We start from the raw sequence: 22,636 nt of genomic DNA on the forward strand, positions 1-22,636 counted from the left end.
AGTATCCAAAAAAAATAAAAATAACAATTGATAAAAGATTATGTTATAATGTGACAGTATAAACTCACAGTTTATTTATGATATATATATATACATTATTTTTGACTTTATGTGCTTGTAATGAAAGTTAAAGTAACATTTCATTCTTTATTCTCTTATAATCTTTAAATAATCCGGCAGCAGTTTCTTCTTTCATTCCGCAGCTTTTATTTTGAAAATTGGGATTAACCGCGCACGCTCACACGCACGAGGCGGAGTTTGGTTGGTTGGTGGGGGGGCTCGTGTCGGTCGGTCGCTCAGTTCGGGCTCCGCCGCCGCGGCTGCACTCACTGACACAGCTCCACTCTCTGCTGCTTCTCACTGTTTGGACTGGTACCTGAACCGGACCGGGGGTGTTGTTGTTGTTGTTCTGAACGTTACCGGGAACGTGAAAACGCAACATGTTTGTAAATATGTAACCGAACAACCGGCTAAACATTTGCGTGTTTCCACCACCGAGGCAAGAAAAGATGGAGTCCGTGAAGAAGTTGTGGCTCCGCGGTCTGCTTTGGTGGTCGCTGCTGGTCCAGTTGGCTTCGGGAGGTAACAACTTTCTTTTTTAGGACTTTTCTTGTGAATGAAAACCTCATGTTGACGTTTCATTCAAGTGTGAATCTTGCATGCCTGTGAATGAGAGCCTTATATTGTCTTTAAGGAGTTTTCCACTGTTTACAGTGTTGCAGTGAAAGCTAATAGCCCCCACCAACAAAATGAAACAACCACCCAGATAGTGTCAAACTCCACCAGTGTCAAGCACATTGTGCGTGTGTGTGTCTCTAAAAGCAAGCTTAGTGGATTGTTAATGTTTTCTGTACGTGCTTCACAGGTCTTTTAAATGTTGACCTCAGTGTAACAGGATTAAATCAGATGTGAATGAGGACAGGCTGGTCACGATGCTTTTAAAACTGCACGTCCCGTCTCTGTAATTTCTCATGTTAATTTAGCTGATAAACCTCAGGGTCCCACTCATACATATGATTTGCTGTGTAGACTTTTGACAATGCGTGCATGCATGGCTGGATAACCCCTCACAGTGCTCTCACCTTATCATCAGCAGCAACAGCAGAAATGGGACTGTGATGCCCATTGCACTGGAAGAACTATCTGACTGTGACAATAGCGCACTCAAATGAAGTAATGGAAGGAGAAATGAATGGACAGTTGTTGTCGTGTTGAAAGACCTAAGAGGCGGAGAAGGCAAACATGTTTTTATTAAGCTCAGATGTACATTATTTACATCCATATGGGCATTCCTTATCCTGTCTGGTTGATTTGATCCTGGACATGTGTCATACAGTCTGTGGCCCCCTGGGGGATAATCAGGAATTATTTCACAGTGACTCACTCTCACCATTGAAAATAACTACAGCATAGACATTTATTTTACTTCAGTGAGTTTCTGTGTGTGTGTGCGTTCATCCTCTGCATTTGTAAAAACAATCACAGGATGACACGTCACTAAAAACCAAAGAGGAACTTCAGTCAAGTTGCATCTCCGATGTGTTGTGCAAAATGAGCACACAGGCGGTGACAAGCACTGGTCTTGCCCTTCAAAGGAACTCTATGCCAGTGTTTAGTAAAAGGTCACCCGCTTTGAAATTCTTTAAAAAAAAAATGCATTGTACCTGGCCCTGCAGACACGCAGATTACAGAACAACCCTTAAAACACCTCCTGTTCTTTTTCTTTTGAACAGTCAGATGGGTATTGTCTTCTCACCGTGCTCTTTCATTTACATACCCACCCCTCAAAATATCCACATTTCACGACTTGCAGTTGTTCCAAATTTTCCAGGAATCCATAACCTCAACGGCAGGTTGTGTTGGGAGATCCTTTAGTTTTGCCCTAAAATGACGTTCGATCATATGACTCTAACGTCGGTGTGGTGACGACAAAACACAATTGAGCATGTATGTCCATCCTTGTGAACTTAAGGGAGAAATGTTGTTGCGTTCCTCTTGACCAGTTCTGCAAATGCCTAATCCTTGTTATGTACACAGAGCCAGGCAGATGGATAAAAACAATGTGAAAAGTGAAAAGTACGATAATTGTTGTCAGTCGGAATCAGTGAGGAATAACAATGCTGGGTGCTGGCTGCATTCTACTTGGTCTCAATTGTCTTTATTTTACATGTGCATTTAGTTGTACCATGGATTGAGTTTTCTGCTCATATCTTTGCATACCTTTAGCAGAATTTGTGAAATACGGACCCTTCTTTTGAAAAATACAATTATGATCATGCACTCCGACAGTCGCCATGTTTGCAGCGTGACAGTCCGTCTAAACTTCAAATATAGACAACGAGATGGAAGCTATAACTCAACCCCTGCCTGTCATTTTGGGTCATTACGCTTCTGGATGGGCTTGATGTAGCAGCGTCGGAGGTTTATCTGCAGTCAGCTCCCATGGATTGACCACTGTTTATTGATATGCCTGAAGGGTGCATTTGCATGCTTTACTAGTTAAATTGGATTGATTTAAACTGCACAATCTACACCGATTGGAGCACACTAAACTTTAGTTCATTAACCTCTTTAAAAACAATGCATGAACTCACATTAACTTTATCTAGCTTCCACTGTGAGTCACTGTCACCCATTAGTAGTAAGCTGTGCATCCCCCCAGGTCATGAACTACAAATAAACCAAACGTGGAGCAGACACGTTTCTTTATAGAGGTGAAGATGTTTGTTAACCTTTGAATGTGCATGGGACTCATGCAGCTCATTAAAACCTGTGCTGGTGGTGCCCGGGCACAGAGGCTCAGATGACAGTGCTTCAGAGCACGTTAGCCCAGATTACAGGGTGATGTGAAATGGCAGGGAGGTGAGGTAGAAGAAACAGCTGGGTCCGTCCGCTACGGTGTTTCTGGAACATGAGGCCACAGACAATGTGGGGACGTCAGAGCCTTTCATGTTCAGGTTGAAGGTTCCTGTCAGGGCAGGGCAGGCCCAAACATGTCTGACTCCCTCCGAGCCACCTCTGCATCCACTGCCTCGGTTTGTACACTGCTGTTATGGCATTAAAGTCAAATACCTTTAAAATTCACATATGTCATTCCTACAGTTTTGGACAGTCCATGAACAACTTTCTCCCAAAGCTACAAACGAGCAGGGACATAAACCTGCAATTCTGCCGCAGTGCATGGGCTCTGGCTTTGTTTCATCCTAAAGGTTGTTATTATTCTATAGGCAAAGCTTTAAAGCTCTAAAAAATTACACACTTGTCTTACTTGGCTGCATGTAAATCATTATGACTGAACACACAACTGGCCCACCATGGAGCAGATCCAAAGAATCTTACAAGCATTCTTTAAAATCAGGTGAGGTATAATTTGTGGACACCGTCTGTTAAGTTAAAATATGTGTGTGTGTGTGTGAAAGCACACTTGCTACTTGCATAGAATCTGCTCCACTTGTAAAGAACAAACAGGATGATAATTAGCCTGGCTTTTATATCTAAATGTCACATGTTGGCTATATTAAGCCCACAACGCTTGACTTGACTTGTTCTGTGTTTTCTGTAGTTGTTGCTACTGTACTTTCTGTTCCAGTTCTCTCTCACACTCAGCTCTGTTTGAATAATTGTTGTAGCTTGCGAAAGACAGTGAACATGAAAGGCATTTAGACGTGTACACGCTCCTTCTAATTCCTATTCTATCACTCCCTGTAATGTCTCTCTTACAGCTTCCTTCTATGGTGACGGCTTTGTACAGCTCAAGGCAGCAGAGTCATCTGACCATAACATGCTCCGCGTTCGCTTCCGAACCTCCAGCACCAACGGCCTGCTGTTTCTAGCTGCCGGCCAGACCAACTACTTTCTACTAGAGCTCCATGCCGGTCGCCTGCAGGTGGGTACATCCATGGCCTCCACACATCAGCATATGTGTTGAAGCATATATGATCTCACGCTTGCATGCACACATGCGCCTATATGTACATGCATGCAGAACTCACCGTGCTCGACTGCATGCATAAGCCCAGTAGACACACAAACACTAGATACCGTGAGCTATGGCTCCATCTCTGTTGACAGTGTCAGTCTCTCAACACAGTAACACAAGCAGACAAGCATGAATGGTGTGAACTGAGTGTTAACTTCATACTAGTCACTTCTTGTCACAGGGGAAAATAGGAAATCGGGAATTCAGTCAGATCTGTTTTTATTCTGAACGATGACGTTGAGGGATTATTGTTTCTGACGAGAGGATGGAGGCTCAGTTGCATCTGCCTTTTATCTGATAAACTATGAACCCTATCAGTCTGCATTTCCCTCCGTGTGCTGCAACCACTATTTAATGATACGGGGCTGTGACTAATGACGAATAGCATAGTCATAACCATAATATGCTAGAGATTAATTTGAGATTAATTGTTACAAAATATGTTTTAAGCACACTTCAGAAATTTTGGATAAGCCATGTGTCCTAAGCTGGCCACACTATTTTTAGCCCAAGCCTTGCTGGGAGGATTTATGGGTACATTTGCTCCTTTAAGACTGCCTCTAGTCCATCCTGTAAGGAGCTCTGCCAGGCTAAATCATCAAACAGAATGGACAGATGTACTGTCGGAAGCCCTTTTTTATATATGCAGACAAATTCTTAAGAAGTTCTCTGATATCCATTATAGAGTTTCAAACCCGAGAAATCCCTGTGACTAAGCTTCTATTTGTGTTAGCCTTTTGCTGCTGGGAATGAATCACACTGACAACTGTGCTGAATTGTCGTACTTCACTGAGCACAAGGAGCGAACTGCGCCTCCCTGTTCCTTAAACCGGCACTAGTCACGATTTAATTTTTTTTTTTTTTTTGTTCGCCGACACAACTTTTCCTCAGGCTTGGGGGTCTTATTCCATGTGAGTCAGATATGAGCGTCGCTTCCTGGAAGCCTGAGCATGGATAGCAGGGACTCCAGGCAGCAAGCCTTGACAAGCATGTCATCTAAATGCAGCATTAGGTTGAGATGGTGACATGATGCTCCAAGGACATGCATAGCTCCAGGCAAAAAAAGATAATAGTGTTCTTCCTGCTTTCAATCACAAAGCTTTCTGTTTGTTTTAACAACAGGTGACGTCATCTCATATTCACAGCCAAAATCCTGTGTTTACCTTTCCAGGTGTTAACCATTTAATTATCACATGTCATCATATCAAAGCAATTGTCGGAAGAAAAATATTTTTAGAAACGGCATTTGTAATTTTGCCCAGAACTACAAATGTCAGCCTCATGACAATGCTAGAGGAAATGTCAAATCCTCACCAGAGGATCAGGATTTAGCTACAAAACCCAACAACTAGATACTGATACATTTTGAAGGATAACTGAAAAGTTTTAATTCTTTACTACACAAAATGAAGGTTTGCGGCAATACTATATCTGATGTCAAATTATTGTCACAAAATACAAAACCTTGGTGGTGGTACAGGAAAGCTCATGGGGTAACCAAAGTCAGTAGACCTCAAGGTTGGGAGACCAGGAATGATTTACTAAACGTTCATCAAACAGTTCTTGAAGTACATCAGTACATCAGACCTGAAATGTTGCTTAGATCATTACGTGTTTTTCCTTCTACTTTTGTAATATGTTATCTTAATTCTTATCTTAGCTAAAACTGGATCTTGGATCGGGGGAGCAAGTACTAGAATCTGAGCGAGGCACCCAGCTCAATGATCTGGCCTGGCACTCTGTGGAGGTCCACCATGTGAAGCGCAACGCCACTATGACGGTCGACAAAAACTCTCACACAAGTGTGAAGATGCCAGTTTCACATCACAGCCTCAACATCAATGATCTCTATGTTGGAGGCTCAGGAAGTCTGGACAGACTTTATCTGCCCAGAGACCCAATCAGCTTCAGAGGCTGCATGGAGGAGGTGGTCTACAATGAACATGATTTGCTGTCATCACTGAGGCCATATACTGGATTCAAGAATGTCCATGAAGTGTCTTTAGGCTGCAGTCCTCAGTTCTTTGCCACTGAGGAGGACCCTATCAGCTTCTTCAGCTCCAAGGCATACGTCTCTCTTCCAAGATGGAGTGCTCAGCAGGAAGCAGTGTTTGAGTGTGTTGTGCACAGTTCAGCTACGGAGGGAATTATTCTCTATAGTTCGGCCAGAGCGGGGGATTTTGTGGCGGTGGAAATTCAGGAAGGCTTACCAGTAGCCATTGTTGGGAAAGGTGGAACCAAAACTGAGCTGCGGTCGCTTACATTCATCAATGACAGGAAATGGCATTCTATCAAAGTACATTTCAATTCCAAGAGCCTCGAGCTGACAGTAGATGGAGAGATTGTGAAAAGCAGCCTTAGCTCTCGCTCAAAGGGACTTCAGCTTAAAGGCAATCTATTTATTGGAGGTATTGATGATAGCACCAGATCAGAAGTCAGAAAGGTGGGGCTCATCTCTGTGTCTGGAAAACGTGTCAGAGGAGGTTCCTTCAAAGGATGTGTAAAGAATATTGAAGTCAACAGTGTTAGGATGGGTCTCTCTAATGCTGTAGTCACTAAGGATATCTCAGTGGGCTGTGAGCCAGAGAAAGAACCAGAACCATCCACCACTGTGACTCCAACAAGTGTTCCTGGATCTCTTTTCCACTTAGTGACACCAACACCATCACTTCACATGTCCACTTTAGCAATAGGCTTAGACAGAAGGCATGGCACAAATTTTGTGCAGGTTAAAAACCTTGTTGTGCCAGAGGGTGGTCGAGGATCTCTTGAGGCGAAACACATTAAGGTTCTTTTAGACTTCAAGAAGCTTGGTATCCGTCAGTCTCAAATAATGTTTCGCATTCGGGAACAGCCAGTCCGAGGTCAGATTAGGCTTGATGTTGATCAGGACCAAGAGGAGAACACATTCAGCATGCTGGACCTTTGGCACGGGCGAGCGATGTACATCCATGGAGGGTCTGAGGAACCAGACGACTTCTTTATATTTTCAATTTTTTCTAGCAGCAGAAAGGCAGCTCCTGATTATCTGAACGGCAGTAAATTGTACCGCTACAACATTACTGTGACACCTACCAACGATGCACCTGAATTGAGCCTCCCTGAAGGAAATCTCTTTGTCCTGTTGGAGAACTCAAAGAAACGCCTCACTACGGATGTCCTGAAGGCCACGGACATTGACAGCAACTCCACTGACCTCGTCTTCTCTGTGCTTGGTAACCTAAATGCTGATGCAGGATATCTGGAAATTGAAAGTAACCCTGGCAATGCAGTGACCTCATTCTCATATGTAGACATGGAGGAACTGAGGGTGTATTATGTTCACACAGGAGTCCGAAATTCAAGGATCGTTTTTAGAGTCGGCGATGGGGAGAAAGTAAGCAACACTGTTGTCTTAAGAGTCATGGCTGTAGCACTGGAGTATAAGGTTGTAAATAACACAGGGCTTGAGATCACACAGGGAGACACGGCTATAATTGGTTCAAAGCAACTGGGTGTGCAAACCAATGCTGTGAAACAAGTTGTGGACATCCGATATGATATCACTGAAGCCCCACAATATGGAGAACTCCAGAGACTTCACTCAAGTGGTGAGTGGAGGTACACTGACTCATTTTCACAAAGGCTTCTGGATAAAGAACGCCTGAGGTATGTTAGCACCTATCAAGACATCCAGACCTCCAATGCCACAGATTACATTAAATGCAAAGTTAATGTGGCTGCAAGAGCAACCACTGAAATACTCTTCCCAATTACTGTGAAGTGGGTTACCTACCACCTGGTGAGGAATGTTATGATAAATTTGGATAAAGCTAGGAGAGTGACACTGAACTCAGATTATCTCTTTGCCAGAGCTGACGGTGTGACCCTCTCAGAGGCTGACCTTTATTTTCGCGTTCTCACCATACCAAAGAAAGGGAAGCTCCTTCTTGACACCACAGTCTTGAATAAGAACTCCACCTTTAGCCAAAAAGATGTAACGGATAAGAGGGTGCACTATGAGCTTGTTGACAGACCTCATGAAGATACAACTGATCGGTTCAAATTTCAGCTTGTGTCCAAGCATGCTCAGTCACAAAACTCTGACTTCCAGTTTTCTATTAAAGCTGATGTCAACAGTGTGTTCATGAGAAATGAAGGACTCTCACTTCAGGAGGGAGAAAGTAAACTTATCACTAAAGATGAACTGTTTTCAGAGACTTTGAGTACAAAGGACATGTTCTACACCGTGATTAGCAGCCCCAAACATGGAAAGTTAGCCCGTATTAGTCAGTCAAATTCCAATGCGAGCTATGACAACATCCTAACCTTTAGTAATCAGGATATATCAGAGGAACGCATTATGTATGTGCATGATGACAGTGAAACGACTCATGACGACTTCACTTTTATAGCCTCCACCAGCCAGGAGTTCAAATCTGTAATCGCAGAGGATGAAATTGGCTCCAAAAAAGGAACATTTAACATTTCTATTCAGCTAGTCAATGACCACAAGCCGGTGCGGGTCATTGACAAAGTCTTCCATGTAGTGAGGGACAGTCAGAAGTTACTCACTATTGATGATTTACGTTATCATGATGCAGACTCAGATTTTGATGACAGCCAGTTAATTTACACACGACGTGGGATCCCAATGGGAGACCTTGTGCTTGTTAATGACACCACTCATCGACTGTTCCAGTTTCGGCAGAAGGATTTGGAAGAGAAACGAGTGCTGTTCATTCACAAAGGAGTGAGCACTGGCAGGTTTGTGCTCTTTGTCTCAGATGGAAAACATTTTGTATCAAGCCTTCTAGACATCAGTGCACATGACCCTTTCTTAAAGGTTGGCAATAACACTGGCCTGTTGGTTCAGAAGGGACAATCGGTGACCTTTTCGAGCGGCAATTTTAGTGTCATATCAAATTTGGACATCAGAAATGACCAGGAGGTCACCTTCATGTTGGCTGAACCTCCCAAGTACGGAGGTCTTTATCGCAATGACACAAAGGTGGAGACGTTCACGCAGTTGGACTTAAAGCTTGGACTGATCTCCTATTGGCACAATGACAGCAAACATTTGGGAGACAGTTTTAACTTGACAGTGAAGGCTAAAAGTCTTCAGCTTACAGAGAGAGTCAGTGTGAAGGTTTATCTGGAAAGTCATCAGAGGCCACCCATCGTGCAACATCATGATACTGTAGTGGTGGAGGAAGGGAAACCGGGGAAAATCGACGAGGCTAAACTAGAGGTGAGTGTGTCAGAGAGATTTGAAAATGAAAAAACTAATACGGATGTATTTTTCCATATTATGTATATGCTTCCGCTACTTCCTAAGTTTTAGTAAGACGAATGATTAATAACATTTCCCATTAAGGGATTTCTAACCTGAAAATGGCTAGAATTATCACTGTTTGTATTGGGCAGAGGGGGAAGCTCTTTAATGTCTTTGCTCTAAATTCTACTGAAAGGATAAAAACTGAATGCTGACCCATGTTTGTTTACATTTGACAGTGATGTCAAGTTAAATTGAGAAATGAATAAAATCTAAACTATTGGGACACTTAAGACATTTCAAATTTAACCAGTGGAGGTTTTCTGATGGTTGCAGGTCACACACGAGGACAACCTGCCATCTGAGATTGTGTTCACAGTGAAGGTAGCCCCGTCTCATGGCTTTCTCCGGCGTTTTGTTGAAGCGGAGGAGCGCTATGTCGGAACCAAACAGTCACCTGTCAAGACGTTTACCCAAAATGATGTTAACGGTGGGAACATTCAGTACGTGCAGGTGGAGCAAAACAAAGCCAACGACACCTTCATCCTTGATGCCACCAACGGAGTCACTGACGTCAGTGACATTAGCATGACTGTTGACATTATTCCACTCCACATCCCACTTCAAGTCACCAATTTCACACTGAACGAGGGCGCCTCCAAGGCACTAACCCAGGATATGCTCAAAGTCACCAACCGGCACTTTTCTGGAATCAACTTCTTTTACAGTTTAACCCAGCCCCCGCATCATGGTCACATCGAGCACTCTAGACATCCTGGTGTGCCCATAACCACTTTCACCAGGAGACAGGTGAGATATTCGTGATGACACTCAGACACCCACACTTGCACCATTGGATAAACAGTCTGATTTAGTGTGGCAGTAAAATCTTTCATGTCTCTAACTCGTAGTGAAGGCTCTTAGAGGATACAGTGATTTAAAAAGAATTGGTAATTTAATTATTTTAGCAGTGATCAAGTTAATTAGTGACATTTTGCACGTATGTTTTTTTACTTTCACGATACACAGTATTGCAGTATAAAATCACCAGGTTAAAATGAAAGAACAGGGCTTCTTCATCATGTTTTCATCTCACTCTGGCCCACATAGTTTCTCCACACCTTCTATTTTTGTTGCATGTCATGTAGTGCTATGTTTTGCAGCTACCTGACATTTTTTCTAATCTTTCACCAGGTGGAACATGAGTTTATTTACTACGTCCATGACAGCAGCGAAACCTTAGCTGATAATTTCACTGTGGTGGCTAACGACACAAGCCTAAGGAAGCAGAGTGCAGCCCAGACGGTGTACATCCAGGTTACAGCTGTCAACGATGAGCCTCCTGTTATTACAGCCAACAGGGTCCTCAGGGTGAGTCTGCACTGCTGCTCTATATTTAAACCCTGGACACTTTTTTTTTACTAGCAGGTCTGGCACTGAGGCTTACTGTCAGACAATTTTCATGTGGGCAGTTTTGCAAGTTGCCATGGCTGGCAGGAGGAGGGAAACTATGATTGCTATGTGGAGGAGGGTCCAGGGGGGCCTGGCAGTGCCAAACATACACTGACATATATATGCCTGAAACCTGTAGGAAAGTTTGTGATGGTGCTTAGGTGTTATATGCTCAAAGATATTTCTCTAGTAATAGAATATACCCATACCTCTTTAGTGAATTAAAGAGCGAGCTGCCATAATGTGCCATCTGAGCTGACCATGCTCCTTGTGAATACAGAACTGTGAAACAACCCACAGGCACTGAGCAGAGGCAAACATTAATTGAATTCATTCCAGAGCATCTTTAGGGACATGATGCCATGACCTAGAAATAACAACCACTGTGACCACATGGCCTCAGCACAGTCCAGCTTCCGCTGCTTCACATCTCGCTTCACTGTTTTCTTACCCAGAGAAACTTTGCTAGTTAATCACTACCATTTTACATGTATTCTGAATATGTGTGCACATAGATTAGGTGAGTTTGTCAATCCACTTTAGTAGCTGAACCTGGGAGAGCACAGGTCGAAGTGTAGGTCTGTATTGTCTGTGTGACTTTGACCCAAATACCTCAGATTTTTCTGGAATCTTGTAGAGAAGAGTGACTTTAAGTCAGAGGCCAGTTAATAGTTTTCTTAAGGAAGAGGTATCTGCATATATGCATCTCTGTTATAAATTCTAATTCCAAGTTAAATCATCATCATCACTCATTATTTCCTGTTTTTCTAGATGTAAGATTTGGATTTGTGACATTCACAGTGGCCACCAGGTGGCTCTCTGCCGCTTCTCATCAGTTTGGGGCTCAAATGAGATTTACATCTTTAGAGTGTTTAAGTGTTTATACGTCTTGGTTTTCAGGAAGTTTTAGATAAAAATGTGTTGTTTAGTTTTTGTTGTGGCCCTGGGTTTATAATTAATGTTACAAACTTGGTAAAGCTTTACCTTGTATAAGTGCAAATGAAATGGATTTCATTTTTAAAAACATAAAATGTTCAGTGGTCTAAAATTAGACCAAAAGAATGTGGATCAAAGACACACATCTTCCACATTTAAAATGAAGCCAACATTGGCGCATAGAGTTATGAGCAGCATCTCCTGTGGGAGATTCTCAGGTAGCGCCAACACATGATGTAATAAATAGAAATGGGATTATATTCTGCATCAGGTGCAGCCTGAGCAGTGTGTTTGAGGAATTGATCTTGACTCCAAGAGGCTATTTGCACAAATTGATCTCATGTGTCTGTGTTCTTTGAGTCTAGTGAGTCACCCTGCTGCCTTTCATCAGTCTTGCTGTGACTTCCTGTTAAATGTGGGATTAGTGGAGGTTTAGTTCCCACAAACTCACATACCAGTGTTCTCATTTGTGGGGATGTGTCACTGCAGGGGCGACTGTTAAGAAAGTACTAATTGAAAAACGTACCTCAGGCCTCTGTACCAGTAAGTAACACTTAAAGGTCAGCTCAGTCCCAGTAACACTGGAGCCTTTAATGTTGTATTTTCTGTCCATTTAGACTCTTCTTTGATCCACTATTGACATCATTTGTATGGTTAAACCCACCCTCAGTCTTGCGCCTTGCAACCTTTCTGCAGCAGTTTCTCACATCATGTTTGGGGGGGTTTTAGTGTGTATGTGTGTGCCATCCACTTCCTGTCACCGTGTGACTAACTTCAACCAACTTCTAGCAGAAAGCAGCAGTAGGAAGTTACCAATAAATCCGCAGCTTGTTTGCTAATGTGTGAACGCTAAGATGGAACTGTGATCACACTCTTTGTACAGACTGCCACCATCTTATTTTTAAACTGTAGTTTAATGTGATACCAAAAAAAAATGTACAAGACGTTTGTAAATTCAGATTTAAAGTGTTTATTGTCAGTAAGGAAACTGGTTTCCCTGTATAATGAAATTCTTATTTTGCTGTCCACACGGAATACCATAAACGATTTAAGGTACAATAAGAAAATAGAAGAATATACAAAAAGGGCAATTGGAAAGAGTTTGTATAAAAATGACTGAATATCGTCATTTCCATAATGGGTCAGATGATTTTGTGTGAACAGTCAATCTAGCCATTGTCATCAGCACTGTAAAGCTGATTAAAAATAAGTCCCTTTTTCAACCACAGGAAAGGAGATGGCATTTGTTTTTCTATTGCATTTGGAGGTGATCAGTATCTTTCAACAGCTTTTAATCTGCGTTGTTTCCTTTTGTTTATGTTTAAGTTAAACCTGAAGGTAAATGTCTAGTTGTATGGGTTGCTATCATGTGAGTTTTTTTAAACACTGCCCTGTGAAGTTTTAGTTTTAATGGTGAACACATGAATGTGTGGGTCGTCGTGTAACAGTCTGTTAGTTCCTGTGGTGGAAAAACACCTGTAGTACGGCACTTAGAAGCTAAATGCTCAATGGGGAACATCACAGAGGCCACATTTTCCTGGTGGTCAGAAAATATGACTCAAACACAAAGTAAAAGATGTCTCTATCTGTGGAGTGTAGGAACTTTTGAGACATTTCTTCTAAGTTAGTTCTTTGGTGATGTTTACAGACTCACCAAACATTTGAGAAAATCTAAAATGGCATATTTCTGCATTTATCAGTTCAAATAATAGACCTAGACCAGACCAGTATGATGAGTCACACTCACACCTATGACCAATTCAGAGTCCCCAGTCTTAGGTATGTGGGAGGAAGCCGGAGTACCTCTAGAGAATTCACACAGGCATCGTGAGAATGTGCCCACTCCACACAGAAAGCCCCCAGCCAGGTTCGAACCAGTGAGGCAGCAGTGCTAACAGGGCAGAATCATTGTCAAAGTCATTACTAGTAACACGTGTGCTTTTCTTACATTAGTAAAAATGTCTCCTGTGAAAAGGGTCGTCAGATGGTGGAGGCCATGTATTGCTATAGAGAATTGCACTAATTTCTGTGGAATGACAACCTGACCAAGCGGCAATGGTTTGTTATGCAATAGTTCCCCTGGCTGGGAGTGTAGACGTTCATCCTTTGTTGTCAAGTGTCTGCACGGTTCAGTAGTTGTGTGTCAATGAGTTCCTCTGTTCCTTCACGTTAGCTTGAAGCATTTGAATTTATATAGAAGCCGGACTTAACTGTGCCAATCTAACTGTGTTTACAGTCTGCATGGCTATATTTAGTCTCGAGATGTCCTTGATTTGAGCGATGCTGAAGTGTTTTCCTACAGTTTGTTGTTTGATCGGTCTATAGGTGCCTGACTTAGAGATGATTCTTTCATCTTCTGCCTCAGTGGGTGATATACTGTCCCGTGGAAATGACAGAGGATAACATGTGAAACAGCCTTGGAGCAAGACTCACATCCACTGCATCCTCACTCCATTGTGTGAAGTGTTGAATGACAAGGACGCATCAGCTGTTTGTGTTGATCTTTTCATTTGTATGCCATCTTTGCAGAGAGCCTGTGTTACTCATAACAGCTGTGTGAGTGCATTAAATTCATACAAAATGGAGCAAGACTTAGTGCATACATATTTTGGAAATAGAGGAATTTATTTGAAAGACTGACATACTAAAACAGAAAAAAGTTTATCTCAGTTTAACTCCAACCCATTTTGCCTCAGTTTAAAACCAAATATAGAAGTTTGTCATTTCATTTATCAGAATGAATGTCATGCTTGGTTTTAGCTGTCAAATACTGTTAGCCCCTACATCATGAGCCATGTCAAACTGAATGTCCAAAGTGCCAGCAGGTCTTTATTTCCAAGTAGATGACAGATGGCACCTGTTGTGTCCTCATCTGTGCTCTGTTCAGGTCTGGGTGTCTTCAGTGACAGAAATCAGGGGAGAGGATCTGAGAGCACAGGATCTGGATACCCCCCCGGAGGAGCTGCACTTTATGGTCACTCTACCCAGCAATGGACACCTTGCTCTGAAGAACGCCCCCATGAGGCCAGTGCTCAACTTTACCCAAGCAAACATAGACCAGGGACAGCTGCTGTTTGTGCACAAAGGTAATTTCATTTTTTCAACTGATTTGCTGAATTTGATTTAGTTTAACCCCGTGAAAGCAGTTTCTGAACATTAGTCACTCCATTTTTAGTTGCCGTTGATGCATTTTTTTGTGACTGCAGTCCTGCAGCTGTGTGGAAATAGCTTGCAATTTGCACTAATTAATAGGGACGTGGCTACATACAGATCGCTTAGCAATTAGCATGTGCAAAGGTAAGGTAGGTTCATGAGAAACTGTCGCAATGAGTGCAACTATTCCTTCTGTTGTCTATAGTGTGATTATTCTGTGTAAGTAAATTATCTAAAAACTATAATTCTGTACTAACAAAATGATATTTGATGTTTTTACATGTGTGGAAATACTTGCTGTAATATGACCAGCATCATTTTGTGTTGTTCCCTGTCTGCCCACTAGAAGATGCTGTTGGCAGCTACTTCATGGTTTGATTTGCTTTCTTCTCATGTCGACTCTGAGTTATACTCACCAGCAGGAACTGTGTCCAACTTTTATTCATTAGCTGTAAACTCTCATGTAGATAGACTGCTCTGAAGGACAGATTGGATGTGATAACACTCAGTAGTCTGGAGTCTGGTGTGTTATGCTGAGAAAAAGGTCGGTCAGAGTTTGATGGTGACTGGTCATGTTTCTGCTTACTGTTCTGATTCCTATCTACCTTTATTTCCAGGAAAGGTTGTAATAATAATGTGTCAGGGACTCCACCCAATATGCCTGCTTCTTGTTGTACACACAGACCCACAGTCACATATTGAATAAGGACTTTTTGGTTGTGTTGCATACAGGAATGCTGAGCAGGTTGTTTTTATTGTTTTTTTTTGCAGAACAAACACCCCGCTTACTTGCAAATATGTTTTAGTCTAGAACAACATGAGAACATGTGTCCAAAAGACAAACAAACACAGAACATATGCTTTGATCTGTTGATCCATTTTTTTCCTTGTTGTTTTATGTTTTATGTTTTTATTTAATAGGTGCCATGTCTGGAGGATTCAACTTTCAGGTCAATGATGGTGTGAACTTCACTCCCAGGCAGATCTTCAGCATCACCGCCAAAGCTTTAGTGCTCAGTTTGGAGAAGAACCGCCCACTCATGGTGTTTCCAGGTAAATCTTTTGTTATCATTGAAAGAAATCCCGATGTTTTGGCCTTCTGAAAAGATGAGCTCATCTGCCTTTTTCATAGGCTTAGGTTTTCTGAGCACAGCTGCTTCCTCAAAACAGACTGAAACAGCATATTTTTGTGTCTCAGTCATCGACTCACACACTTCTTCTCTTTAGTACCTTCACCCTCCATCAGCACACTATTGATTTCCTCTCTGTTTTGTGATGAATGTGAGAATTGAAGTTGTATCAGTGTGTTTGTGACTTCCTCATCTGCTGTATGTAGCTTATATGTTTTAGCTTTACTCCTACTAAACTGCCCAAAAATCCTGTTAGTTGAATAATTCAGTGTCTTTCCAACAGCCAGGCACAAAAAGCAGATTGGTAAATCAGCTCCAGCTGTCCTAATGTTGGAATATTTACTACTTCTCAATATTCAGGAGCTAAAAATAGGCTGGCTGGGTGTCGTCTGTGTCTGCAAACACATTTCAAGGGTTTTCAGTGGTCTGCTGTGTGAATAAAAAAAAAAAAAAAAAGGGGATGAATATCGTGAGGGCAGCAAACAGCCAACTGGCACGCTCTGCTGAGCTTCCCAGCCACGGGGTGAGTGGGTACTTGAAAAGCTGTGCCACTGTCTGTCTGAGGCAGCCCTGTTTGTGCTTTGTGCCAGGCAGGGCAGAGAGGGGAAGGGAGAGGGCGGGGAGGGAGGCTTTAACTGACAATGAATGGTTTTGATGAGGGAAAGGGGAGACATGAAACACTTTCACACTGTGGGGGGAAGATAAATGTTTATTCCTTTTCCTCACAAAATGAAAAAAAAAAAAAGATCTCAAAAGTCTGGCTGCTTTCTATAAAATTGTGCAAAGACAAATGGTTGCACATGGCTCATTAAGAAATAAGTGTTTACCTGACACTGTTTTATGGCAAATACCTTAAAAATAAATAAAATTTCCATTCAACAGTGCTGTTAAAAAGGCAGCTTTCAGGGTAATAGAAAATACGGCACAGCCCATTTCATACAGATTTTGTGCATGATAGGATTTCACCGTAAGAAAGACTAGAAAGCCCACATCTTCCTCATCCTCCTCTTCCTCGCAGCAAGAAATTTCCCATGAGAGCCCAGGATGTTGGCTGCTTTCAACAAGTGATGAATGAATGTCACTGTGCCTCATGCCCTTCTTTCCCTCTATCATTGCCTTCCATCATTTATCAGCAGTCTCTTTTTAGGATCTTCATGATATTCACAGCGGCATTGGGTCTGCGGTGATTTAATGCATTTCATCTTTAGAATAAAAATCCTCCTCCTCTGTAGAGGTTCCTTTTTTTTTATGTTTTCCCCAAGTGGAAGATTTGCGCCTGCAAGGAGCTGATCTACTTTTAATGTCTTGTTTGGATTTTTATGTAACAGCCCGCACTGCAGTTGGACACAGTGCTGTAAAAAGTCTCTGATGTCTGCAGTGTAGCTTTAATTTGACACATCAAAGGAGTCTCATTGGTCTATTCCAGACCTTGCTTTGCATAATTTGGATGTGAAACGTTTGATGCAACATTTTCATGGCACCACACAAAAGTTTTACCACCGTGATCACAGTCCAGACAGAAGCACTGACTCTTTGGTTAATCAAGGCATTTATGCAGCAATTCTCTTATTTCAATCTCTCCAGGTTCTTCTAAAGCAATTACCAATGAGCATCTGCAAGCTGTGACCAATGATATCAGTAACACTTCAAACCGCACTATTACATTCAGTGTGATTCGCCATCCTAAATTGGGACGTCTGGTGAGGAAGCTGCCCGATAATTCAACTGTAGATATTTCCACTTTTACACAAGACATGGTGAGTAAAGAGCTGGAGGTCATATCAACACATGTACTCTTCTAAAATAGAAGAATACTGATCTTTATTCATGTGGAAAGATTTCCACTGCATGAATAATACATCCTCTGCATCCTCATTCAGGAAATTGACTTTGTGCTTCTGTAGCTGAATGGAACATGTTTCGCTTTTATGTAATCAATTATTTCTGAAGGATTACAGTGTGGCACGCTTAAAGCTGTGAGGCTCGTACTGTATTTACTGCTGAGTGAAGCAGATTTAAATAATGATGAAATATGTTACACGTCCTGGAGAATGATTGAGGCCACAGAACGGTTGATTACTGTTACTTTTAGGCCAATTTATTCTGGAACATTTCCGTACCACAGGTGGACAGGAAGGAGGTTGTGTACATCCAAACCCCCATTGAGTCAGTGGGCTGGGAAGCCATGGACTCCATGACCTTCTCTGTGGCCTCACCGCCTGCTTCAGTGGACAGTCAGACCTTCAAAATAGACATCTCCTATGAAAATACTGGACCTGAACACAGCTCAGTGCTGCTGGCAAACACAGGTATGGACAAAATTCTGCCACCGTTCTAGCAGCTGTTTTCAAGGTTACGAGGGGTCATTGATAAGTCTGTGGCCTTAGATAGAAGGACATGTCATAAGTGGTTCTAGGTAAATTAACATTTTAAGACAAATTTGGACACATGTATGTGCTACATATATGATTTTCTAACAGGTTAGCATGCTAATGTTTTCCATATTAGGCACCAAAACGCAGTAACACACGTGCTTTTCTTGGTGACAGGTGCTGAGGTGAAAGAAGGCGAGAGTGTCGTCATTGATGAATCCAAACTTGATGCCACAAACTTGATGTCTAAGCTGCCGACACCTCAGCGGAGCTCCCATGAGGTGTGGTTTCAGGTGACATCACTGCCTCAGCATGGCGTCATTGTGGTGGGTGAAAGGAACCTTACTGTGGAGAAACCGAACTTCTCCCAGTTCATTGTCAACAAGTACGGTATCATCTACAAACACGACAACTCAGAGACAGCTCATGATTCCTTTGTGTTCAGTGCATGGCTAAATCCTAAGGGAAAAACTGCACAGCGCCCAGAAGACGTTAGCGATGTTGTGGTGGAGCGTTTTAACATTACAGTCACACCGGTGAATGATCAGCCTCCTCTTCTGAAAACCAAAGCTCCAAGTCTGAGTGTGGTACAAGGGGACACAGTGGTTCTTGGACCTGAGAATCTCAAAGTGGAAGACATAGACAATCCTCCTGAAGACATAAGATTCGCTGTGATTAGCAAGCCTAGTAACGGTTACCTCGCTCTTAAAGGAAGTTTGAATGAGTCCATAGAAGTTTTCAGTCAGGCCCAGATTAATAACAGAAGCGTCTACTTCATCCATGACGGCAGCGCTGCCTCGGGGGTGTTCTACTTCAGCGTCACAGATGGCCATCATAAGCCAATATATAAACTCTTTAACCTAGAAGTGACAGAAATCACCATTTCTCTGGTGAACTACACTACGCTGACACTACAGCAAGGCCAGACTTCAGTACCTCTGACCCAGGATAACCTGGCCGCTGAGACCAATGGGAAAAATGTCACCATTCACTACCTGATTACAAGACCTCCCAGATTTGGCAAACTTCTGAAGGACAACCAAGAGGTTACACAATTCAGTCAGCAGGATCTGCAAGCAGGGACGCTGTCCTACCATATGATCTCCCTGTCTTCCGCAGAAGACAGCTTTGAGTTCACTGCCTTCACTTCAGAGGCTAATCTGACTGGCCAAGTACTTAACGTTACCGCCAAACCTTTAATCCAGATCGGCAGAGGTTTGAAGATTTCCAACGGGATTACTGTCAAACTCACCTCTGGCTTTCTTAATGCTTCTGAACTGGCTAATATAAGCAGCAGCGACCCCGTCTTTGAAATCATATCCCATCCTAAGTATGGGAAGGTAGTTCAAACAAAAGCTAAAAGTAGAGTTGTGCCAGCTGAGACCTTCACCTTCCAGGACGTGATGCAGGAGAAAGTAGCCTTGGAGCTGAACGCCAACCTGACTGGGGTTCAGGAGCTGAATGACTCACTGGTATTTTTATTGAAAGCTGATAACATCCAACCTGCTAAAGGGGAATTCCACTTTACAATTGTGCCATATGAGCCAGCACTTGTCCCAACCACAAAGAGTCCAGTTCCGACCACGACGTCTGCTCCTCAGACGCCTCTAAAGACATCCAGAAATGAGAGTGCGTCACCGGTTCTGTCGACAGTTTTCCTCTCCACCCCACAGCCAAGCAAAAACCAGCAAAAATTCAGAGGACGTAACCGCTGGGGGAACTCCAACAGAACTGGTATTTTCAGTACCACTCTTGGAAAACCATCACAAACGGAGGAGTTCCCCTTTATGAACACACCAGTTCGTGTAGAGTCCTACCCTCAAAAAACCTCCAGTCCCCTCCTGGTCATTTTACCGCTGCTGGCTCTGCTGCTGCTTGTAATCATCTTCGTGGTCCTGGTGGTCTACCTTCGACACCACAGGCGGAGGAAACAGAGCACCACCGCACAGGAGGAGCAGACCTCAGCCGGTCTTCCAAGCAGTCAGTCTTATCAAGACCAATCTCAGAGGAGCACAACAGTTCCCACAGTGACCGTCACTCCTTTAAACCCCACCTGCCCGGGTAGTCCTGTTCTCGATCGTTTATTGACGCCCAGTCAGGGCTCCGCTTATAACACGGTTGATTCAAACATGCTTGTAAGCTCTTGGAGTAATGGTTCCCTAGGTACGTCTTCCCAAATCATTAGAACGGCTACTCCAACTCTGCAGAAGAATCAGTATTGGGTATGATGATTGATTTGAAGAATGCTGTTACAGATTGTGTACTTCAGAGGCTACAGTTATTACTTTATTCGTAGGTACTGACATTTAAAGGCTTCACAGAATGGACAAACTCAGTATTGTCACCCACCACTGCATAATTACGGAGCTCTTCGTCCTCTTTTAGGCCATTGATTTTTTGTTTTTTTTTATGGCACAGTTCTGTTTTTCTCTCATCCAACAGGTACACAAAGTGTTTGGCAGGCTTTTTGTCAAGAGATAGTAGAGGCTGACTCTTGAGTGAGGGCTGTGACTACTTTTTGAAAATATAACTACATCATGCGGTTGCACACCACAACAAATGTAATTAGTCCACTTGATTGCATTGCATTTCCTCCTTTGTATTTCCAGCTGCTAAACAAATAGAGTCATATTTTTTATTTGAGCTGGTAATACACAAATAATGGTCAAACGTACTCTTTACAGCTTTAAGAATAAAAAAAGAAGAACCACTGTAATTAAAACCAGGACCACTTGAGATTTAATTTAAGTTGCACAAGTAATTAAAACTCTTGAGCATTTACAACCTCGTAGTAAATGTACATGTTGTTAACTGGTCCTCATGCATGTCGAAGTTTCTCCTACTGAGCCTGAAACTGTGAAATACTGACAGACTGACTCTGGCACACTGATCTGAGCATTTCGATTGATTGTGCAGTTTTTATATTGTTTTTATGTATTATATATTATCGCAATTAGCAACTTTTTGTACACTCAGGTATTTTGTTAACGGTCATTTACTCCAAGGGTTGCATGTACGCTCAGTAATTGAGGTCTTTGTTTTATATTAGATGAATTGGCAGTTGTATTACAAAGTCCTTAATCGGTATGGCTGTATATGGACATGGGATGTGGAGGTTTTGTACCACTATTAGAACCACTTTGAGATGATTTTACATATGATTTTATTTTACTGTGCACAGTATTTTTTATATTTTAAAGATGCACAAGGCACTGATCCTGAATTATTATGCAAGTCAACACTGTACTCTTCCCACCGTCATCGTGAGAATAGTGGGGCCATAGATTTAAGATGATTGGGCTGCTAAGACGAGTGCTGGTGTTTATATTATGAATTATTTATCACTGATACTGATCTGCTGTAGGCTGACGCTGTAATGATGCATCTGCTGTAAATGAATGGTACTGCTCTGACAATGAAAGAACACCTCTGTAAACTTACTGTATATGTTATGAAATAATTTTGTACTTGAGAACTGTGTATCAGTGTATTCCAGTCTCATCTGAATGACGTAACTTACTATGTAACAGAAGTGTCATATTTATTTATACCATATTTTTAATAAACCGCTTTAAAAAGGTTTTTTTTTGACTCCTGCACATTTCTTCTCTAACGTATCATGGAGCAAGCCGTCCCTTATTTCTTACACTTAAATCAGTTTCTGGCAGTTTTCTCCTGCACTGTAATTTAAACTGTCTCACCCTCCTTTTAATGTGCCATTGTAACAAAAGACACATTACAGCAGAGGACCAATTAGAAGAAGATGAATTAGCATCATCACCTCTACCAGTTTCCTGCAATTACCTTAATTGTGGATTCATTGCATCCAAAAAAACCAAATCGGATCTGCAGGACGTCTCATGTGATCTAAACCAAGATGTCTTCTGTCTCATCAGGAAATAAAGAGTATGTCCTCGGCGGATGCCCACGAGTTGAGAATGTAATGTGATTTAAAGGACAAAGATGTTTTTCTGCAGCTGTGACTCACTCCGCGTGGCTGATGGCATCATCATGCGAAGAACCCAATTACTTTGTTGACCTGACCCAAAACACATAAACACTGAGGACATCACGGGTGTTAATTAACAGTGAGCTTATAAAGAAAGGAATGCAAGCGTTTCGCCCAGAAACGCAGCCACGTAGCACTGCGCTTGTTGACAGTAAAAGGAGCTAATTGAAAGCAGCGAGCAATGGCATCACATGTGAGCTGCAAACCTGGCACAGTCATGTCGGGACACAGTCAACGAGAAGGAGCAGCACTGGAAAATGGGTGTTAACCACAATATGGGTGTTTACTTAATCTAAATCGTTTTACTTTTTAAACTAGAAGACAGTTCAGGATCAGGTGCAGACTTTCTCC

At 42.3% G+C, this 22,636-nt stretch overlaps 1 protein-coding gene across 1 annotated transcript; it reads left to right on the forward strand.

Annotated features, from left to right (window-relative positions):
- Positions 1 to 318: 318 nt before the first annotated feature.
- cspg4ba (chondroitin sulfate proteoglycan 4ba) lies at positions 319 to 21,697 on the forward strand. Its single transcript, XM_028414785.1, has 10 exons — positions 319 to 582; positions 3,723 to 3,886; positions 5,640 to 9,209; positions 9,570 to 10,043; positions 10,428 to 10,604; positions 14,509 to 14,707; positions 15,696 to 15,827; positions 17,489 to 17,661; positions 18,030 to 18,213; positions 18,454 to 21,697. Exons 1-10 carry the CDS (start codon positions 510 to 512, stop codon positions 20,502 to 20,504), a joined length of 7,197 nt encoding a protein of 2,398 aa, XP_028270586.1. The 5' UTR covers positions 319 to 509; the 3' UTR covers positions 20,505 to 21,697.
- Positions 21,698 to 22,636: the final 939 nt, after the last annotated feature.

This window comes from Parambassis ranga, chromosome 9 (assembly GCF_900634625.1).
Source record: "Parambassis ranga chromosome 9, fParRan2.1, whole genome shotgun sequence".
Taxonomy (NCBI): domain Eukaryota; kingdom Metazoa; phylum Chordata; class Actinopteri; family Ambassidae; genus Parambassis; species Parambassis ranga.